Below are 19,675 nucleotides of genomic sequence, written 5' to 3'. Positions count from 1 at the left end.
GTGTAAATATCATGCATGCACATTTGGGAATTCACCACTATTGTAAACAGGCTAACGACTAAAGTCCAAATAACGATGATCTGTAAACATAATGTAATGAGGATCCACAGTTATCAGAGCATAACCAAATAGATAAATGACACATCCCACTTCCTTGACATTGCTTGACCCAGTTATACCAAAGTAAAAATCCCCACTGTGTGGGGGTATTACCATTTGGGTCATGCTTGTTGTGCAATAGGCCTAAACAACTAGAAAATATGTGCCCCAGGGCCCCGCTCTTGACGTCTGAAGAAATCCCGTGCTCGGCCTACACATACCGGATTATGTTGAGAAAACGTTAGTGCTGCACACGCGTTTTGTAATATATATATATACTCATTTTATTTGACGTCGTGCGTCAGAATATTTCATTTAAATAAGACGACAGTGGTCAGGTGTATTGTAGAGATAACAAAATTGCCACATACTTAGCAAACTTTCCCCCTAAAAGCAACAAAAGGCGTGGTTGTGTAGATCGATGTGTGGTTTATTCTTAAGTGTATAGATGATATGATTATATTTTCACATCATATTCAAGAATAGTGCGCTTATACAACGACCACAGCATATTCAAGAATAGTGCGCTTATACAACGACCAGGTTCAAGTGTTATGTAACTGGAGGGAATGAGATCTGTACAGGCTCTATTTACGTGTTGGATCAGCGTGCATTGTCCGACCGAGCCCAGCGAGAGATGGATTCGAACATACGACCTCCTTTGCCTTTATCAACTACAGAGAGAGTTAGTTTTACTGGTTGAGCCAGTGATAGCGCCAAAATATAATGAAATATACAAGTTCGTTTTGTCGATTGATTATGTTTAAGTGGATACAGAGCTGTTGCTTTCTTTGAGAAAGTAGATGGTCAGGGCCAAGAAGCAAGTCATCTGTCGAAACTGTGATCGCTATCCTGTGAACCCAGTTAACTCTTAGATGAATCGGTCGTCACATGCAGGTCACTGTTGATTTAATTGAACATGGTAAAGAAAATTTTGGGAAGTCCAGCACTACAGCATTGTACTATATGAAATCTCTGCATATATCATAGACCTATGTCTATCTTACTTCGAAAATACTTGATCGTAGCCTTTGGGTCTTTGGGTTCGTAGACCACCCTTCTACCATTAGGCTAAAGGGCAGTCCCTCCCCCCACCTCCCTACCAAGGAAGAGAGTAAAGAAGAGAGCATGGCCACCATTTCTTTTCAGTTTTCCCCATATATATATATATATATATATATATATATATATATATATATATATATATATTTTCCCCATATATATTCGTGAAATCGGTGGGTAATTTCAGTCAAGACTAAATATCTATTTGCTGTATACTGTAAGACCGTTCAAGTGAACATTAAGCGCATGATTATTATAATCTGGGGTCCTCCGTGGCTCAGTTGGTTAGCGCGCTATCGCAGCGTAATGACCCAGGAGTCCCTCACCAATGCGGTCCCTGTGAGTTCAGCTCATGCTGGCTTCCTCTCCGGCGTGCTTGGGATGGTCTTGCAGCAACCTGCGGATGGCTCTGCCCGGTTTCCACCCAGCATAATACTGGCCGCCGTTGTATAAGTGAAATATTCTTGAGTAAGGGGTAAAACACCAATCAAATAAATAAATAAATAAATTATAATCTGTTAATTTAGAATATACAGTTACTGCCGGGTAACACATAAAATTGCCAATCATGATCAACTGTTATTTGATGCGGACGTTGAACCGAACGCACATTGAGCTTAAAAATGAGTAATTCTCTTCATGTGCGTATGTGTGGACTAAGTAATTATAGTAGCCTATGTTTGTGACGGTATAATCCAGGCGATGGAACAAGTTTTCCTCTCTGCATGCGAGTCTCTCTGATGACGTTAAAGATACATTTGACACTCACGCCAGTTAAGGCTTATTACGATTGTTTCAGCATTTGATGTGAGGTCATATATTCATCATGTGTTTACGCTGTTTGTATTTGTTTTACTTAATATTTATCGTTTCTATTCCAGCGTTAAATCGGTCTTTTTAAGACGGTGTCTCCTTGTAGCAATATGCTAATGCAGATACATACATAGCACTGCCTCGGTGAAATATCACATGCCACCATAACAGACACGATACCACAGCATATCATAGTATATGCTAACACCAGCCCGACAGGTCATTAGACCTGACGCCCAGGATTCACGGTATATTATAATAATGGGCGACCCAGACACCAGGAACCACACGAGACTCCTCCTCAGTATATATATGCTAACACCAGAAACCAGACAGGACGGCCTATATACATCCACAGTATATGCTAACACCGGCCCGAGAGGACACCAGACATGACACCCGAAATATATAGTAACAACGGGCCTATCAAGCAGATACTAGACGTTATACTGGACTCACCAGCTAGTATATATGGACACCAGCTACATACCTCGACCGCTTCGGTGGTCAAGAGACTCCAAATCAAACCGGGATCGGGCCTTACCAAAGACTTTAACAATGATACTTGTTGATGCCTCGGTTGGCACTCGGTACTGGGAGGTAGGATCAAGAAACACGACTGATTGGCCCAGTGCTAGTATAATGCGACTGGGTGGGGTGTCATGTTTGGTGTCTTCAGCATGATGTTTCAGTGGCGGCAGCACCGTGGCGGCATGGAGTCGCCCTGCCACAGTATATGACTTTCATATGACTGAAGTACGGCGTAAATCCCCATGCATACATACATATAAACACATCAAAGCTATCGGATACAGATAGGTTTGATGACAGATATATGTGCTTTATGCTACACTGCTTGATGGATAACGGTCGACAGTAAAAAGTTTATTCATCGCGGTGGACATGCCCGTATATAAACTATTTAAGCATGGCAGTGGACATGCTCGTGAACTATTTATGCATGGAGGTGGACATGCTCGTGAACTGTTTATACATGTTGGTAGGAATGCCGTAACCAGTTTCATATGAAATAAAACACACACAAAATTGTATTTTTTACCTTTAATCTACAGTCCAGCTTTACCGTGATCTCCCAATACACTTTGCTTTTGCACACATACACACATATGGTGGGAGCTAGTCACTGATTGGTTAGTGCTTCTTGTCATGCCTTTATACACATGCGCAAAAGTTTGGGGTTCATGCAGTGACAATCTTTGCTGTACGGTAAGCCATGACTAGCTTGTGTGAGTCACTTACATGTATGAACGACAGTGTTTTTCATCTTTGATAAGTACAAACAAACCTGACTCCTAATAATTCCCCCACCTTTTTATCCATGTGTCAGTGACAGACATACATCCTTTAACCTAAAAGGGTAGCAATGCTAGATCTTTAAAAACAAAACTCATCTGAAGTTTACCTGTATGTGTATTTGTTTAAATGGCAGTGCTCAATTAGTGAAGAATTACTTGAAATTCACTTTTATTACTATAATCTAATGGCAAGATTGAATTTATGACAGGCTTCAATATTTAACGATATTCTTTTTTGCAAAGTTTCAATTGGAGTAGGGGAAGTAGTGGTTAGTAAGCCTTGAAGAAATATACATTTTGTTATATATTGATTGATTTAGCAATATATGACAATATCACTGTCCATCGAATGTCCATTCGCCCCCTTCCCCACCACACACAAACACAATCCCTGCACTACCACCCCCTACCAGCACCGTCTTTGTATCGCTTGATGATTCAAAGATCCTGTTTAGTCAGCGCTTCTTTAAGTTCCACGCTATTAGAATGATGACAATCACGAACATTTCGGAGATGTGGTAAATTATGGAGGGGGTGAAAAGACTGTCACAGAGACTAACAAGAAATCGCAGTTGTTTTTGTTTGCACAGCACCGTAACATATTCCACCTACGCCTACAAAAAGCTGGGATTTTGTTAAAGAATATTTGAGATGACTTCGGTTATTATTGACGCCACAGTAGTACGAACAGTGTTAATTATGTTTTTTAATCTATTTTCACGAATTTCATCACATAGACCTGAGAGAAATAGGATCAAGCTCTGACCTACATCTGTAAAAGACCTAGTTTTTCTTTCAGTTTTGTGGACACGCCCCTTTGATCCAATTGACCATATATGAAAACAGGAACCCGCCCACTTCCTTTGAGCATGTGGACTTTGGACCCAGTGCGTTTGAGATCTTCAAACGTGTGTTGTACGTATGCCAAACCTATAAAGACTAACCCTTAGACACAGTTACAGAGGATTAGGTATAGCTCACCGTCATCTTTACAGATGAATATAAGCATTTTCGACATTTGTGCTATTTAACTGTATATGAAAAATGGATCACATTTACAAAGCTTTGGTGCATTAAACTTAAGTGAATTTAAAATCTTGATTTATTTATTTATTTCATTGGTATTTTACGCCGCTCTCAGCAATATTTTACTTATAGGAGGGCGGTCAGCATCATTGTGGGAGTAAACTTTTGATAATGTCATGGATGATAATGGATAATGTACGCATAAGCGGAGATGGAACTAAGCAAACAGCGAATGTAAACCATTGCACATGTATAGCATCTGAAGTAGTTGACAAAACGTCCCAAATCGTTGTATACCAAAGTTGATGAAGAAACGCTATAATATACAATTTATTTCCACGGATACTATGCATGTGTAGGTCTGCACTAATACATTAAGGGCGATTAGCAGAAATTAGCAGAAACAGCAAATATTCATGTATGTACTAAACTACAGCTCCCAGAGATCCCAGGCAATGAACACACAAAGATATACATACGTGAACTATTTAGCCATGTGTAAAAACACGTTCAACAAGAATATGCATTCTGTATGATACAATATGAGTAGACCTATGTATGATTTACATAATGTTTAAGTAGACATATGAGAAGTTGCATGGAAGTGAAGTGTTATGTTTGTGATAAACATGAATAGAACAAATAGACACTATAAAAGAGACCAGATATACCACAAGCCTCAGGGAATGTATCGATGTAAAGACTATAAGCGTCATGTACCTTTCTAGAACCTGCTAGTAAGCATTGCTATGCAGCCTCTTTATAACACCACGTTACAAAGCTGTAACGTCATGTACGGCTCGGAATGCCGTTGTTCTTGTTCCCAAATGCTACATACATGGTATTTCTTTCATTAAGGGCCCCTCCCTTTCACACAAGCAGCCACTATATACCATACATGGGGTAACGCGCCCAGTGCTTACATAACATGCATATAAAAGTCAGTAGGAGAAGATATAACTATCTGAAAATGGAGTGAGGACAAGTGGATTTGTAGAAATGCCCTAATAATGAAATAACGGAACTTAACACTAGAGACAGCAGGAACATAGAAGGATGTCTCACTAAATATAGGTTCTGTGAAAATTACACAGCGTCCTGTATAATAAAGATATTGTATCAGACGCACATGCTACGTGGAGAAAATGCTAAATTAACTCACGTATAGCTATTTACATTTATTACTAATCGAGATAAAACATACTATATACTATTTTTTTATTGTATTAACTTCTTGACGATGTAACATTTATTGAATGACGTGGTTCCATGGATATACAGGATCTGAGGTAGCAGATTTGCATGGTTGTGGTGAGTAACAGATATTCAACATGGCATTAGACATGCATTGACGTATATATTGAGTAGAAACGCTACTAAACGACCTTAATATGCATAGTGTATCATTTATATCATAATTATGCAGTTTTTAATGTATTATAAAATGCATTTTTCAAGATACGTTAAAAAAAACCCCACAAACTGGTGCTAAGGCACTTGGTATATGTTACATGTGAAGAAGTATATGATCACCTTTTCAGAAGCAGTTGAAAGATTGAATTATTAATATATAGTAGTAGCACGTATAGAACAGAATTGGTCCTTTGAAAATTGTAAGTAAACGTTTTAAAAACACACAGGTGCAAACTTTTGTTGAAATTGTACTGATAGGCCATGGAGCAAATGTGGAAATGATGATTTAATGATTTGATCGATTGACTACGAGGACATTGAGCTCATGTGGAAACAGTTTGATGCTTTGATCGATTGGCAGCGAGGACATTTAACAAATGTGGAAACAGTTTGATGCTTTGATCAATTGACAGCGAGGACCTTCAGCAAATGTGGAAACAGTTTGATGTTGTGATCAATTGACTGCGAGAACATCGAGCAAATGTGGAAACAGTTGATGCTTTGATCGATTGACTGCCAGGACATTTAACACATGTGGAAACAGTTTGATGCTTTGATCGATTGACAACGAGGGCCATGAACAAATGTGGGAAACAGTTTGATGTTTTGATCCATTGACTGCGAGAATATTGAGCAAATGTGGAAACAGTTTGATGCTTTGATCGATTGACAGCGAGGACCTTCAGCAAATGTGGAAACAGTTTGATGCTTTGATCGATTGACTGCGAGAACATTGAGCAAATGTGGAAAGAGTTTGGTGATTTGATCGATTGACTGCATGTCTTCATTAATGTATTGGTGAACGGCTACTTGATTGCCTGCCTGATTCATTGGTTTACCATGCATGATTAACTATAACAACTCCAATGAGATCACACTTAGTCTGATTATTACCGCTGTTACCATAACATACGTGCATGATCACCCTTTTCCGTTCATAGCATGCATGTGAACTGGGGAAACATTTTAAAACCAGGAAGACAATGTGACATGTTTTTGCGTTAAGTGGTGAGTTTTATTTTTAGACAAATGATGAGAAATTGTGACGGCAGTGATGGTAATTACATCCAAAATACAAGCCGAGATTCAGTCGTGCGACTGAAGAGTGGGCGGAGCCAGGGAAATGAGGCTCTTACGAAGCATTCAATCATGGCGAAGCTCTCGGTGATTCATTGGATGAAGTCTTTACCGGTATAATATCCTACATGGCTATATTTAGATGCAAGGTCGTAGGTCATCGAGACACATGCGCGTATAAATGAAGCTGTGTTGAGGGCAGCTCTTCATTCATCTAGTCGTTCACACGAACGAGGTCAACTTGCTCAAACTATATACAGTATTGCCTGTTGTAGGCGCTTTAACTTAGCAACCGTTGTACAACTACTTTGTGTGTAACGTAGATCGGAGGTAGTAGGCTATTCCTTTCCAATTTTTCGCCGACCCTGACAGTGACTGTTCATTGGGACACAATGGTACTATTCGGAGTTACCCTGGTGAGAATGTCTAGCCGACACGGCGCTGAGCCCATGGAAGACCCTGTGCCTCGATCTCTCCAGCACCCGGGCCCTACCGGTGGGGTATCAACGGTGTCCAGCATTCTAAATCCCGCAATCCTTCCTCATACAATCGTAGCCTTTCTCTACACCATCTTCGTGCTGGGTCAAATCAGAAGGAAGTTGGTGAGGTTGAACACTCGGGTTGTGGTAGAATTTCTCATACTGCATGTACTGTGGCAGAGTTTAGTACTGGACACCCTGGGGAAAGGCTGGGCGCTTCTCCTAATACTCGTCATGATCTGTTACATCAATTCCCACCTGCTTAGCGAGTTTTTCGCCGTGGAGAACAAAGCAGTCTTGATTACAGGTAAAATTTCTCATTTAATCGTGTAACATAGATATCTGAACATACATTGTCACTAAGGTTTTTCGTTTGTAAAATGATGTTTTTATAAACCAGAAAATTGTAATTGTATGTTTCAGTTGTTGACGGTATTTTTAATATATCGGCACAGTACCCTTCCGCAAAAGTTATTAGTGGACAATGGTAAATCTTTAGTGTTTGTATATTACCTAACATTACCGTTACAATACTGTGTTGCCTTTGAACCAGTTTATAACTGTCCCTCTGCATTACATTATGCTTGAAACCCCAAATCCATCCATCTGTATTGACTCTGTGTGTGTTGTTGTGTTTAGGTTGTGACCGTGGTTTCGGGCACGCCTTGGCTATCCGCCTTGATCAACTGGGATTCCGTGTATTTGCTGGATGCCTGGATAAGACCGGAGAGGGAGCGGTCAAGCTAGAGGCCCAATGCTCGGACAAGCTGAAGACCATCCAACTGGATATCACAAAAGACGATGACGTGGAGATTGGGGTGCAGACGGTGAAAGCCCACCTGGGAAGTTCAGGTAAATATTGGGAAAATCTGTTTTGCCATCAAGAGTTTCTCCTGTATCACAATATCCACGCATACCTATAGAAGAGCACCTTTTTCACAGCGGCACAGAATAATGTTTGTGTCTGAAGGCAAGATCTTCTTCACTTTTCTTGAACTTTCAAAGTACATGTACCAGTATACTTCAACCAGCTTGTCATTAAGTAAAGACTTGATCGCCTAGTAAAGAGAATTTAATGGCGTCCTTTGTTTATTTTAGACTTATGGGGCATTGTGAACAATGCTGGGATCTGTATGGCCGGGAACACAGAGATCATGGCCATGGAGGACATGAAAAAGATCATGGAGGTGAACTTCTGGGGACCAGTCCGTGTGTGTAAAGCCTTCTTGCCTCTTGTCCGCAGGGGTAGCGGAAGAGTTGTTAACGTTGCCAGTAATGCAGGTTCGTCCCAATTTATGGAATCATTTGTGTTTTAGCGAACAAAAGAGAATTGTATTACTTAAATCAAGTTTTATTTTTTTAGCTTGAGGGTTCAATCGGTTAGTTTCATGCTCTGGCTTTTTACTGGTTACGTTGGATATTTCCGGTATACACGCAGTAAATTCAGGTTTCTTTTTTAAATCTGACCCACTTTTAGAAGAGATTCCTTTTCCACAAAAAATATTCGGAAGCAATGTAAATAGGGTTGTCATCATAGGAAACTATTAACCCGTGAATAATCATTTATTCATTTCCGATAAGGCGCCGGGTGGTCTGATACCGTCTGCCCCGGAAATGTAGGTATCATTTCTTGACTGTACAGCGACAATTTTGTGGTTTGCATCTGCATTTCTTCCCAATCCTGAACCAGAAAAATCACCTGCGGAAATGATATGTTGAAACCTGCCCAAAATCCGGCAGTGTCGTCTAATAATTGAGATATTTGCAATCATCGAAAACATAAAAATCTGCAACCTTGAAACAATTTTATGTTTAATATGCTGTTTTTCTCATTAATAGTCATGATATTATTATTATTGTCTCCTCTCCAGGATTGGTGCCTATCCCCCTAATGGGTGCTTACTGTGCTTCCAAGGCGGCAGTTGCCACAATGACCGAGATCTGGAGGGCAGAGTTACAGGCGTGGGGCGTGAAAGTGTCCACTGTCATTCCGAGTGGTTTCAATACTGGTAAGAGAGGGATTATATTGATCATCTGATTAACTTAATTTCATCTCTCTTTTCAATAAGTATAAAATCGGATTTTCGTGAAACTTCGATTATCATATTGTGAAAATATGTACGTAAATCTTGACACCTTATACCATCAGAACCATAACAACTATAGATCTACTTCTGAAAAACAAACCTGTTAAGAAAAAACATACTTTGCAACCTTTTGTAAAACTGGCCAGATCTGTTGATGTACAGAAGTACTGAAATCCTTAATTTCCAAATACTGATTTTGTCTTAACTCTTGGTTCTTTCGAATTTTAGGAATCCTTGCATACGACAAATCCAAGATGGCCGAAAAATGGTTCGCAGGTGCATCTGATGTTGTCAAAGAAGATTTTGGCAAAGAAGCATTCTACGTGAAGCCGAAAGCTCAAGGTAAGAACAAAATAACTGTTTACAGATTGTAGAAGCCAGCACCGTGTGTTGTCCCGGTTTCTCTTTCTCGTTGTCTGTGACAACATGAGGAGACATTCAAGGATATGAATACTAAAGTTATTTAAAGCCTTGGGTGATTTTTCCAAAATATCAGGACCTGTATAATATTCAGTCACTTGATTAGTCCATCTACTATGCACTAGAGACTCATGATTTATTCCATTATGTATTCTAGGAAATGAGGAGAAGCTTTTATCCTCGGACTTGTCGTTGATCGTGGATGTGATGGTAGACGCCTTGCTGTCCACGGCCCCCAAGGCCTGCTACTACCGGGGATTCCTGGCCAGGTCTCTCCCTTTCCTTTACACCCATTTCCCGACGGTCGTCACAGATCCTCTGATGAAGGTGCTCGGAGACTGGTTTGATACCGTCACTCCTAGGGCTCTCCAGAAACGTGAGCTGTGAGTCAGCGAGCAGCGTTCCTTTTGGAAAACGTTTGCTGCTTGGAACAGGAGACAGGAAGTACTTACTCCACGCGAAAAAAAAAAAACCAAGACGTCCACTGTCATCAGACACTCAACTGGATCCGCTTCGAAGTGACGTCCGCGCCGATTGGCCCACGCGGATCCAGTTCAACCATTGATAATTAAGGGTGTGTGAATAAAACCCGGATCTGAATCTCCCGCTCTTATGGTCCATAAAACAAAAGATACATTTTAACTGTAGGAATGAGACACCAGGCTTTAATACGGGTATGAAGTGAAGCCTTAAATTTAATCATGGTGTTATCTACTGTTGTGAAGTGAATATGGCCTCGAGCAAAATATTTTATTTTTGATCCTTTACATATTTGTCCCTTTATATTTTATCTGTGATAGGTTTTTTGAAATGTATTTTATGATTATTTTTACTGTGTGATATTCTTCGACTAATTTATTCTAGTTATGTATGAATGTAAGGAAGGTGTGTGTAAAGGTCGAAGACATAGAGTGTTTGTGGTGAAAATTTTGGTGATGTGCAATTTTGAAGTTGTTGTGACAATATGCCCATTTTATACACTAAATTTTATTATTAATTAATAATTTACACATTCATGTGTGATGAATTTCCTGTATTTGGTAAATCGGGTTTGTCAGTAAACGCTTTCAAAACATTATTTATGGTGAAAGGTACAAAAAATGTAAACATGCTTATATTAATTTATGCTTTAAATGAAATCCAAAGGAAGAAATATCCCTGATATATTTATTTGTGAAACATTCCCTTGTATTATAATCATGACCAATTGATCAATTAATAAGTGTGCTTGGTTTGTGCTGCAAAAAATACTGATAGCTTTCTTTATATTTCACACACTGTTTTGTGACAGTTATGATATTTTTAATGCGATTGTTCTTTAGGGTAATACATTTCATACATTCGAAGATGCGAAATATTTTATTTTAATTGGCATTTAATTAATTACCATTAAATGTACGTTTTAAAGAATTTATATGTGAAAGCGGAACATGATTATGTCCTGTTAATTTATTTGTAGTTCTTTATGTGGTGTAAGATGATAGACCTGTTGGTTAGTCTGTAGTGTTGGAAAAAGCGGTCAGCTCAAACATTGTCATGGTACAGTGAACGTTATCCGTGAGATTCCAAACACATATGCGACAAAGCAAGTTTTAATAAATTAAATACAATAAAGTGTGTAATATTCGTGAAAAAAAATTTGGCAGTTTGAGTTTTCTTTTATCGTAAAACACATTATCGATATACTTATTCGTCAGTATGTGAAGATTTGTATTGTTATAGCCTATTTTGTACCTATTTTTCCTTTCCAAAAAGGATTTCGCAAGTCCGTACCCGGGCGTAAGTGATGTGATATTTCGGCAATATTTCAGCCATACTGTGGGAAAAATATGTCTAAATAATGAAATGTGCGCTACATAATGAAACTGCAGCAAAATGTCCAATTTGGGAATCAGTTGGAGGAATAGTTACACTCTTAAAACGTAAATGTTAAATCGATATAAAGGGTGAACATAATATAAAGTGTGAACATGACAAAAAATTCTAAATGCTACAAAATAAGAGAGCCAAAGCCTTAAAACATTATGCTGTGTAATAATTGTTAGCAAGATTGATTTCAAAAGTTTTTTAAGGTGTATATTAACGCGTAACGCATCGTGAAGGTGCAGAACTCAACATCTAAATGTGTTAATTTGACATAAGGAAGTCTAAACATTTTAGTACCATTTTGTACACTGTTAAATTTCTAAAACCTGAGAATGTTAATCTAGCTCTATAAATGTTTTCTCTCCGCCACTGCTGCAGCAAACTGTTGAATTTAACATCATTAAAGTTATGTATACTGGTAATATTCAAGTTCTAGAAGAGAGTAATGTTTAGGTGGATTTGAAGCTGTAATCTACAGATTTTCACCTGGCGTATGTTCTATGGACGCTGTCTTCCGGTAAACCGTTCATTCGCTATATACACCACCGTGAATGTGCAGACTTACAATCATCCGTGAAGAATGTTGACCTTTCCGTAGAATAACGTCCGCTTGTGGCGTAAAACAAGGATGTCTCATTGACCCAACCTTATACACCTTACATTCACGTGAAAGATATCATTTTAATGATTATCATTCATTCACACGAAATGTCAGCATTGTGCACATGAATGACTGCCATCTGTACACAATAAATCTCAACATTGTAGCAGGTCTGAGTAAATACACACAGGTGAAAGACAGAGATTTAATTATGATTGTCTTCTGTACATACACAAGACATGTCACAATGTCTGTACACACAGGTGAAAAGACAAACAATTAGTTATGATTGGCTTCTGTATAAGAAATCTCAGACTGATAATAATAATCGAATAAATGGTATAACCCAACAATATTTACAATTTGAATACTGCCCAAATTCTGATGGTTGTATTCCATCGTGGGCATCCATCAGTTGTTCATATACATGTATACATGTGTCATATGGACGAATAATCAAATCAAATGTTCAGACCCCATGATCACTAAGTTTTTTAGACTGAAGTTAAAGTTTTGGCTTCAAAATAGTTTACTGCGCTTAAACTGTGACTTACCTTAGGAATTTTTACTTTAAGGCTGAGAGATGCCCTCGTCCTTCATGGCAAAAGTTAAAATTAGTGTTAAAATTACCATGTGAAATGTTGTCATCCAGGCAGATTACAAATGACTGAGTGAAGTAAGTTAATTTAGTCAATTAATATGAAGGTCTATCTTTGACTTGGTTAGTTTCAGTTAATACGATGGCTGTTGGACTTGCAGATAGTAGAAATGGGACAGAACCTAGGGGATTCCGCTAAGGAACTCCAACCTTAGCTTGTAACAAACCTCCATCCAACTCAGGAGAGAGGCGTGGATGTGAGCACACAATCTTGATGCTGAGAGGCTACAGAGGACTCAATAGCCAACAGCTACTCTGGAACTATTCTACTTGTGTATTGTACGTCTTGGTCAGCCTCTAACATCCCACTATTACCTTTTGTTGAGGACAGGCGAACAGGGCAAATATTACTGTCATGATCCTGAAAGTTCCAGGTGAGACGGTATAGGGTGGTCACTGCAACTCACAAGTTAAGTGGTGGTGGTGTTGGGGATGGAGGCAACCCACAAGTTTGGTGGTGGTGGTGTGGGGGAGGGAGGGATGGGGTTTGGAGCTGCATACCACCGTTGACGTAATCTTTATATCCTCTCCGGTCACAGTCTTTGAAGTTCCCTTCCACCCTATATCTGATAACCAGGGCGTTAAATTTCTCACCGATCACTCATTCGAGGGTAAATGCCTGGAAGGCGCTCGAACTGATGTTTGCTAAGTGAAGTGCTCGGCATACAGAAGGTCGGCCCACACGGGTTACGCTTTCGTGGGTCGGCGCAATGTTTACCTGTCCTCATTCTACAAGGTTAATTTCATCTCCAAATTATCTCGTAAATAGAGCCTAAATCTGAATATTTGCTCACACATCTGTAAGAACCATTTCTGAAATAAGTACCAATTTGAAACATTTAATTATTTATTTATTCATTTGACTGTTACGAATATTTCACTTGTACGACGGCGGCCGGCATTATAGTCATGCTTGAAACAGAACGGCTGACTACTTCTGATCACTGCGAATAAGAATCATGTTAATACAAGTTGGTGAGTCAAAAACCGCCAAAACTCAGCGATCTTCCACTTTGTTTTCATAATAAAACCGTGGGCATTCAGAGGCATCATATAGCCCAACGAGTGATTGATGGACTGATTAACTTATTTCGACTTAATGCCTTACTCAGTATTGTTGGATGGTGGAGAAAAACGGAGTGCCCGAAGTAAGCCACCCCGTACAGAGAAAAACTGTCGCCAAATGTCACGCAGATTTCTTTACACTCAGACTCCAACTGTGGCCAGTTGTTCAAAAGTGTCAGTTGTTCAAAAGTGTAAAGTTAAGTCAGGCTTAAATCTTAATACCAGTCTCATTCTAATACGAAGTCTGGACTAAAGGTAATACAAGGCTTAAATGCTAATACACTTTTGAGCAACTGGGACCTGGAGTCCTCCGTGGCTAGGCGATTAGCGGAGACTCAGAAACTTCCCACCAGTGCGGATGCTGTGAGTTCAAGTCCAGCTCAGTCTGCTTTTCTTTAGGGGTTTTATGTGGAAAGGTTGCCTAGCAACCTGAATGGTCGTGGTTACCCCCAGGTTCTGCCCGGTTTCCTCCCACATTGATGATGAACGCCTGCGTATAAATGAAATAATTTTCAGTACGGCGTAAAATTCCAATCAAATATTTAAATAAATTTGACCCTAACTTGAGCACATGGTTTCAGAACCATTTTCAGGTGGATTTAACTGTAGAACACTGGGTTGGCAGCCATTGGTTCGTTGTATGGTTAAGCTGTCCGGATAAAGGAGAAGATTTCTCTTCTCATCCGAAAAACAAAGTAAAGTGATTCATCTAACTCACTCTGAAACATGTTTGTGGACATTTTGACCTTGATGTTAAATCTGTCAAGCGTGACACTTTTTGATTTAGAAGCAGAATGTTCCTTGTAAGGAGAGTTTTTCATTGTACCTTTATTACCTCCTACTGTTAGTTTCTGTTTCTCGCCTGCACTGCTTCAGGAGGAATAAATGAATGATTATGAATTAACACCGCTATTTCTGGAGAAAGACTGCTATTTGTGTACAATCTAGAGCTTCTTATGCACGACTGCAGCATGGAGGTCAGCCTTGTGTAGGGCAAAGATTCTTTGGTCAAGTGTTGGGTTTGCTGATTTAAGTATGCTGCCATCTGCACCAAAATAACCAAACTGGGCAGGAGGCTCGTTTGTTTTCGTCCATTAGGGAACAACTGCATCTGCATGATAATCCTTGAAACATGTTTGTCTACTTTACTGCTGGGAGAGAGTACGCACACAATTTCACCTCGAAAGAGTGAATATCTTGAGACCTATCAAAAAAAGTTTTGGGTGGAACGCTCTGGAAGTAGTTGGTGTATCCATAGAAAATCTTCTATAAATGATAGTTACAGGTTAATCACAATCGCATTTGGATAGTACAGCCAAGCCTTTGTCATGGTGAAATACTACTGAACTGGCAGTCATGTTACATTTTTTAAATTTGTTCATGTTCAACTCCTGTTGCCTGATGTCCACCGCTCGTCGTAGAATGTTCCACGAACCCAATCTTCTCGCGATATCAAGAATTCAGTGATCATCAAAGCAATGAATAATGCTTCATTTGCATAGTAGTGACTTCATCAACGAATGATATATCCATTAAGAAATAATTTGCTTTAGAGTCTTTTCAGTTATTGCATTTATGGCTCTATACAAGTATGTTTGTGTATTTTAAGGTAGATTGCACTTATCAAGTGACAAAACCTTATGTGACCTCACTGTTCACTATATGGTCAGAAAAGGTCATTCAAGTATCCAGTGTTTTAAAAATGGACGAAAGCACCAGACATGCTCACCCCTCCCATTTAAATTATAAACACGGGGCCAACAAGTCATGTTTCCTTGCTCTTACCTCTCAGTGCTGAGAGTACAAGTACCATTTATAAAAGCTTTGTAACCACCGGTCCTAGGTCTCCCGACTTCGAGGCGGACGCTCTAACCATTAGGCCAGCGAAGCGGTCATATATTGGTGAGATTTACACGAATGTTTATGAGGGTAATTTTGGAGGGATAATTATGATTTAAATAGTAAATATGTCCTATCTATCCCATTCTTATGCACACCGATCTTCCCTTCTTGTTTTTGTGTCCTTTTTCAGTATATCAATACATCTACAAGATCAGAATACATCATTCCATAAAATATTTCCAACATATATACAATTCATTTTAATATAATCATCAGACATGCATGAGGTAGTCTCACAAAACATAAAGCGGTGGAATAAGAAACTTAACTTACAAAATGGTTTCCGACCATCATTTCATATCTAGGCCCTGTTGCTAAATTCCTAACATTCTACTTTACATCTTTATTGCAAGTGGACATCGTCTCAATTTACAGCAGTTAAACTCAATAGTGTACTTTATTAACAGACAGTAGGCCTACAAATCTCTGAGAAAGTTAATATCTTAACATCTTAGGTGCCCCCCCCCCCTCCAAAAAATTGCATGTCACCATGCATGTTGAGCGCCTGTGGAATCTTGAACGAAGACTCCCAAGTTTTATACGTTTTATCAGCATTGACTTCCAGCTTCATGGTTTTGGTAACTGAGACTGGATGTGTTAAAATGTGTTGAAGATTAACATAATTGTCCGAAATACCCTCCGCATGTAACACGATGAACATTTTCATCATGCAAATGATATTTTGATCGTCGATGGAGATTAAGATTCCATTGCTGTACAGTTGTTTCCATGAGGTACTTTTCAGCATCATTCATAAAATAAGACATATAGCAGTCTATATCAAAGAAAAGTGAGTTCTTTTTCTCTCGGCCTTTAACGGATCAATGAGTGGTAAAAGGATAAAGGTAATGCGACATCCTGAGTGGCACTGTCGACCACTTATTACCACCACTGTGGATGAAACGGTTCTCTAAAGTTCCCTCCCCGAGGCTGGATTCGTATGTCCCAGCCACTGACAGGCAAGCATCTTAACCTCACTTCTAGGGGGCGGGCAGTGGCCGAGTGCATATAAGGCTCTTGCATTTCAGGCCCTATCGCATACAAAGTGTGGGGTTCAAACCGTGCCTTCGGCAGCGAATTTGTGGACTCCTTGTATATTTCACGTGGGACATGTGGTTAGTATCTTGCCAAATGTTGGTGGTTTATCTCGGTTACTGTGGTTTCCTTCATCCATAAAACTAGATGCCATCGTACACGTGGAAAAATTTTGGTTATGGCGTTAAACGACAAATAAATACATAAATACATAAATAAATAAGCAAATAAAAAAAAAAAAATAACCGTTCGACTAGGACTCGACCTTAATCGGGATTGAATTTACTCGTTCTTGTCTTGGCAAATACACTGATGCAGAAAAAGAGATACATAAAAAGTCTGGGGGCAAAGGGCACAAGCACCTTGCATGACGTAACATTCCTTTGCGGTATTCACATGATTATAGATATTGAAGCAGCTTGCTGAGTAACACATCCGGTATAGCGGGAACAGAACTGAGGGTGACAACACAAAAACAACCACATCCTCGTGAGCTCATAATCCCTATGAATGGCCTTGGTCGAAAACTTTCGCAAGATTTATTTTGGAAGAGTATCTGTAATATTCAGGATTTAAAGACACGTGAACAACTCCACAAAACATCTTTTTTCCCCCAAGTTCATTAGCATTTTATTTACTGTTGGGCTGGTTGTTATCTGTTTAGAAATATCACACGCGCCAGAATTAATTGTGAAAAGTTGGTGGTGTGTTTTTTGTGCCACAAAAAAGCGGATTTTGTTCAGCTGTATACAACTGTGTTTTTCTGTCGTAAGTAATTAGCACTTCCTATTGTGGCATATGAGGAATATTTAATGGCCCTTGCTTGCTTTAATTCCAGCGTTGTTTTCGGTAATTAGATCATGCACGTGTGTCAGGCTGTAACTCAGCATTCCAACCAGTGTGATCAGACAATACGCCCTATCACAGAACACGCTATGTGACAAGACATTTTATCTTTTCTGTGACAGAATAATCAGTGTGACCAGGCCAAACATTTAATGTTTTCTATCACAGATTACTCAGTGTGACCAGACAAGACATTTAATTTTATCTGTCACAAATTACTGAGTGTGACCAGACAAATCATGTAATCTTATCTGTCACAGATTATTCAGTGTAACCAGGCAAGAGATGTAATCTTATCTGTCACAAATTACTCAGTGTGACCAGACAAGACATTTAATTTTTTCTGTCAATGATACAGAACACTCAGTGTGACCAGACTAGAATATATCGCCCTCCCCACCCCATAGAATAGTCAGTGTGACCAGACCAGGCGGGTAATCCCTTCTCTCACAATGTACTCGGCGTGACCACAGAAGACACACAAGCCCTCCTGTCACAGAAGCACTAACTAGGCCTCGGGACTAGCAGTACACCTGCAGAAATATAATATAGAAGACTACAACATAAATAGTAAAACCATAGCAGCGACGACCGAGTGATGGTTGACAAATGGTCGCACGTAACATATAAAGTTCGGCCTTTTGTCAATTTACCTCAGTTAGAGTTTTATTCTAACTACTCATATGTGCTTCAGCAGCCACAACTGAAATGCCCTCTAGCACCGAGCGTTAGCTTACCTTCCCTCGTGTACTATACAATAGGTACCGGGTGTGTGTGGAATGCAATGTATTTATTTATTTATTTGATTGGTGTTTTACGCCGTACTCAAGAATATTTCACTTATACGACGGCGGCCAGCATTATGGTGGGAGGAAACCGGGCAGAGCCCGGGGGAAACCCACGACTAGAATGCAATGTACATACAGAAGCTACAGTAATGTAGTCTAGCAGAGGGTCGAGCGAGATGCCAGATAAAATCGATTTGAATAATTTTTACGGCCAGTACTGGGATTGGACCATTGCCTCGTGTCCATATGATTTATTTATTTATTTGACTGGCTTTCAGTGTCGTACTCGACATTCTTTAACTTACATAACGGCGATGAGTTTACGGGTGGGGATGGTGGGGGGGGGGGGGTACAGGTAGTGCCCTTTTTTAACGGGTAACTGATGAACTTTCCGACGTGTTACAGTTTCTCACGTAGATCGAGTTTAAGTGTTTTTGCCATATTGGTGCATGCCGGGCAAGAGATCGCTAAAGAACTTCATACGAGGCTACCTGCGCCTCGTTCCCAGCACCGTCCACCACTTCTTACCGCAAAAGCCCATGGAAGAGTGAAGGCGAGTAAAGAGCCACGAGAATGACCTGTCCCAGGCTGCAACTGAACCAACGTACTTGTAACAAATTAATGTGTACCTTGCATATATCATCTTTATGTAGGCTACCTATATTTTATGTGTACCAATTGGTGTACCTGTGATACCAAAAGTTCATGGCTGGTGATACATATCTTGCTCACCTTACCAGCTACTCAAACACATCTGTACACAACGGTGCACACTCTTTTTGAGAGTGCGTTTTAACTATTCCAAGACTAGCATCTTAACCGCTTGGCCACGAGTCGCTCCTCGTATCTACAGAAAACATTAACATACTCTACACTGATATTCCATCAAACCAACAAAGCAAGGAAATTAACCATAGCTTTGAATAACAAAGTTCGGACAACGCCCCTGGCATAGATTTTGGATTGTTGAAAAGTAAAGAAGTTAAATCAAATGCCTGCTTTAATATCAGAAATGTTCTTTATCTGATTGTATATCTACCCTGTAGACGGGATATGTCCACTAGACATTTACACCTTTAACTATAGTACTTATAAATGTTTGAACGCTTTAGCGTTTTCATT

At 39.6% G+C, this 19,675-nt stretch overlaps 1 protein-coding gene across 1 annotated transcript; it reads left to right on the top strand.

Moving 5' to 3' along the window:
• The first annotated feature begins 7,037 nt into the window (after window positions 1-7,037).
• LOC135475279 (retinol dehydrogenase 7-like) lies at window positions 7,038-11,416 on the top strand. Its single transcript, XM_064755116.1, has 6 exons — window positions 7,038-7,592; window positions 7,925-8,137; window positions 8,384-8,566; window positions 9,157-9,294; window positions 9,601-9,714; window positions 9,950-11,416. The coding sequence occupies exons 1-6, from the start codon at window positions 7,199-7,201 to the stop codon at window positions 10,177-10,179; spliced, it is 1,272 nt and encodes a 423-aa protein (XP_064611186.1). The 5' UTR covers window positions 7,038-7,198; the 3' UTR covers window positions 10,180-11,416.
• The last annotated feature ends 8,259 nt before the right edge of the window (window positions 11,417-19,675 follow it).

Source organism: Liolophura sinensis, chromosome 9 (genome assembly GCF_032854445.1).
Source record: "Liolophura sinensis isolate JHLJ2023 chromosome 9, CUHK_Ljap_v2, whole genome shotgun sequence".
NCBI lineage: Eukaryota > Metazoa > Mollusca > Polyplacophora > Chitonida > Chitonidae > Liolophura > Liolophura sinensis.
Note: the sequence above shows the minus strand (reverse complement) of the source record. Positions and strands in the feature narration are given on the sequence as shown.

Excerpts from the sequence above, each read along its gene's own strand:
- LOC135475279 (XM_064755116.1), top strand. The coding sequence starts at position 7,199 with ATGGTACTATTCGGAGTTACCCTGGTGAGAATGTCTAGCCGACACGGC. Across the intron at positions 7,593-7,924 it reads CAAAGCAGTCTTGATTACAG|GTTGTGACCGTGGTTTCGGG; the intron begins GTAAAATTTCTC and ends TGTTGTGTTTAG. Across the intron at positions 8,138-8,383 it reads AGCCCACCTGGGAAGTTCAG|ACTTATGGGGCATTGTGAAC; the intron begins GTAAATATTGGG and ends TGTTTATTTTAG.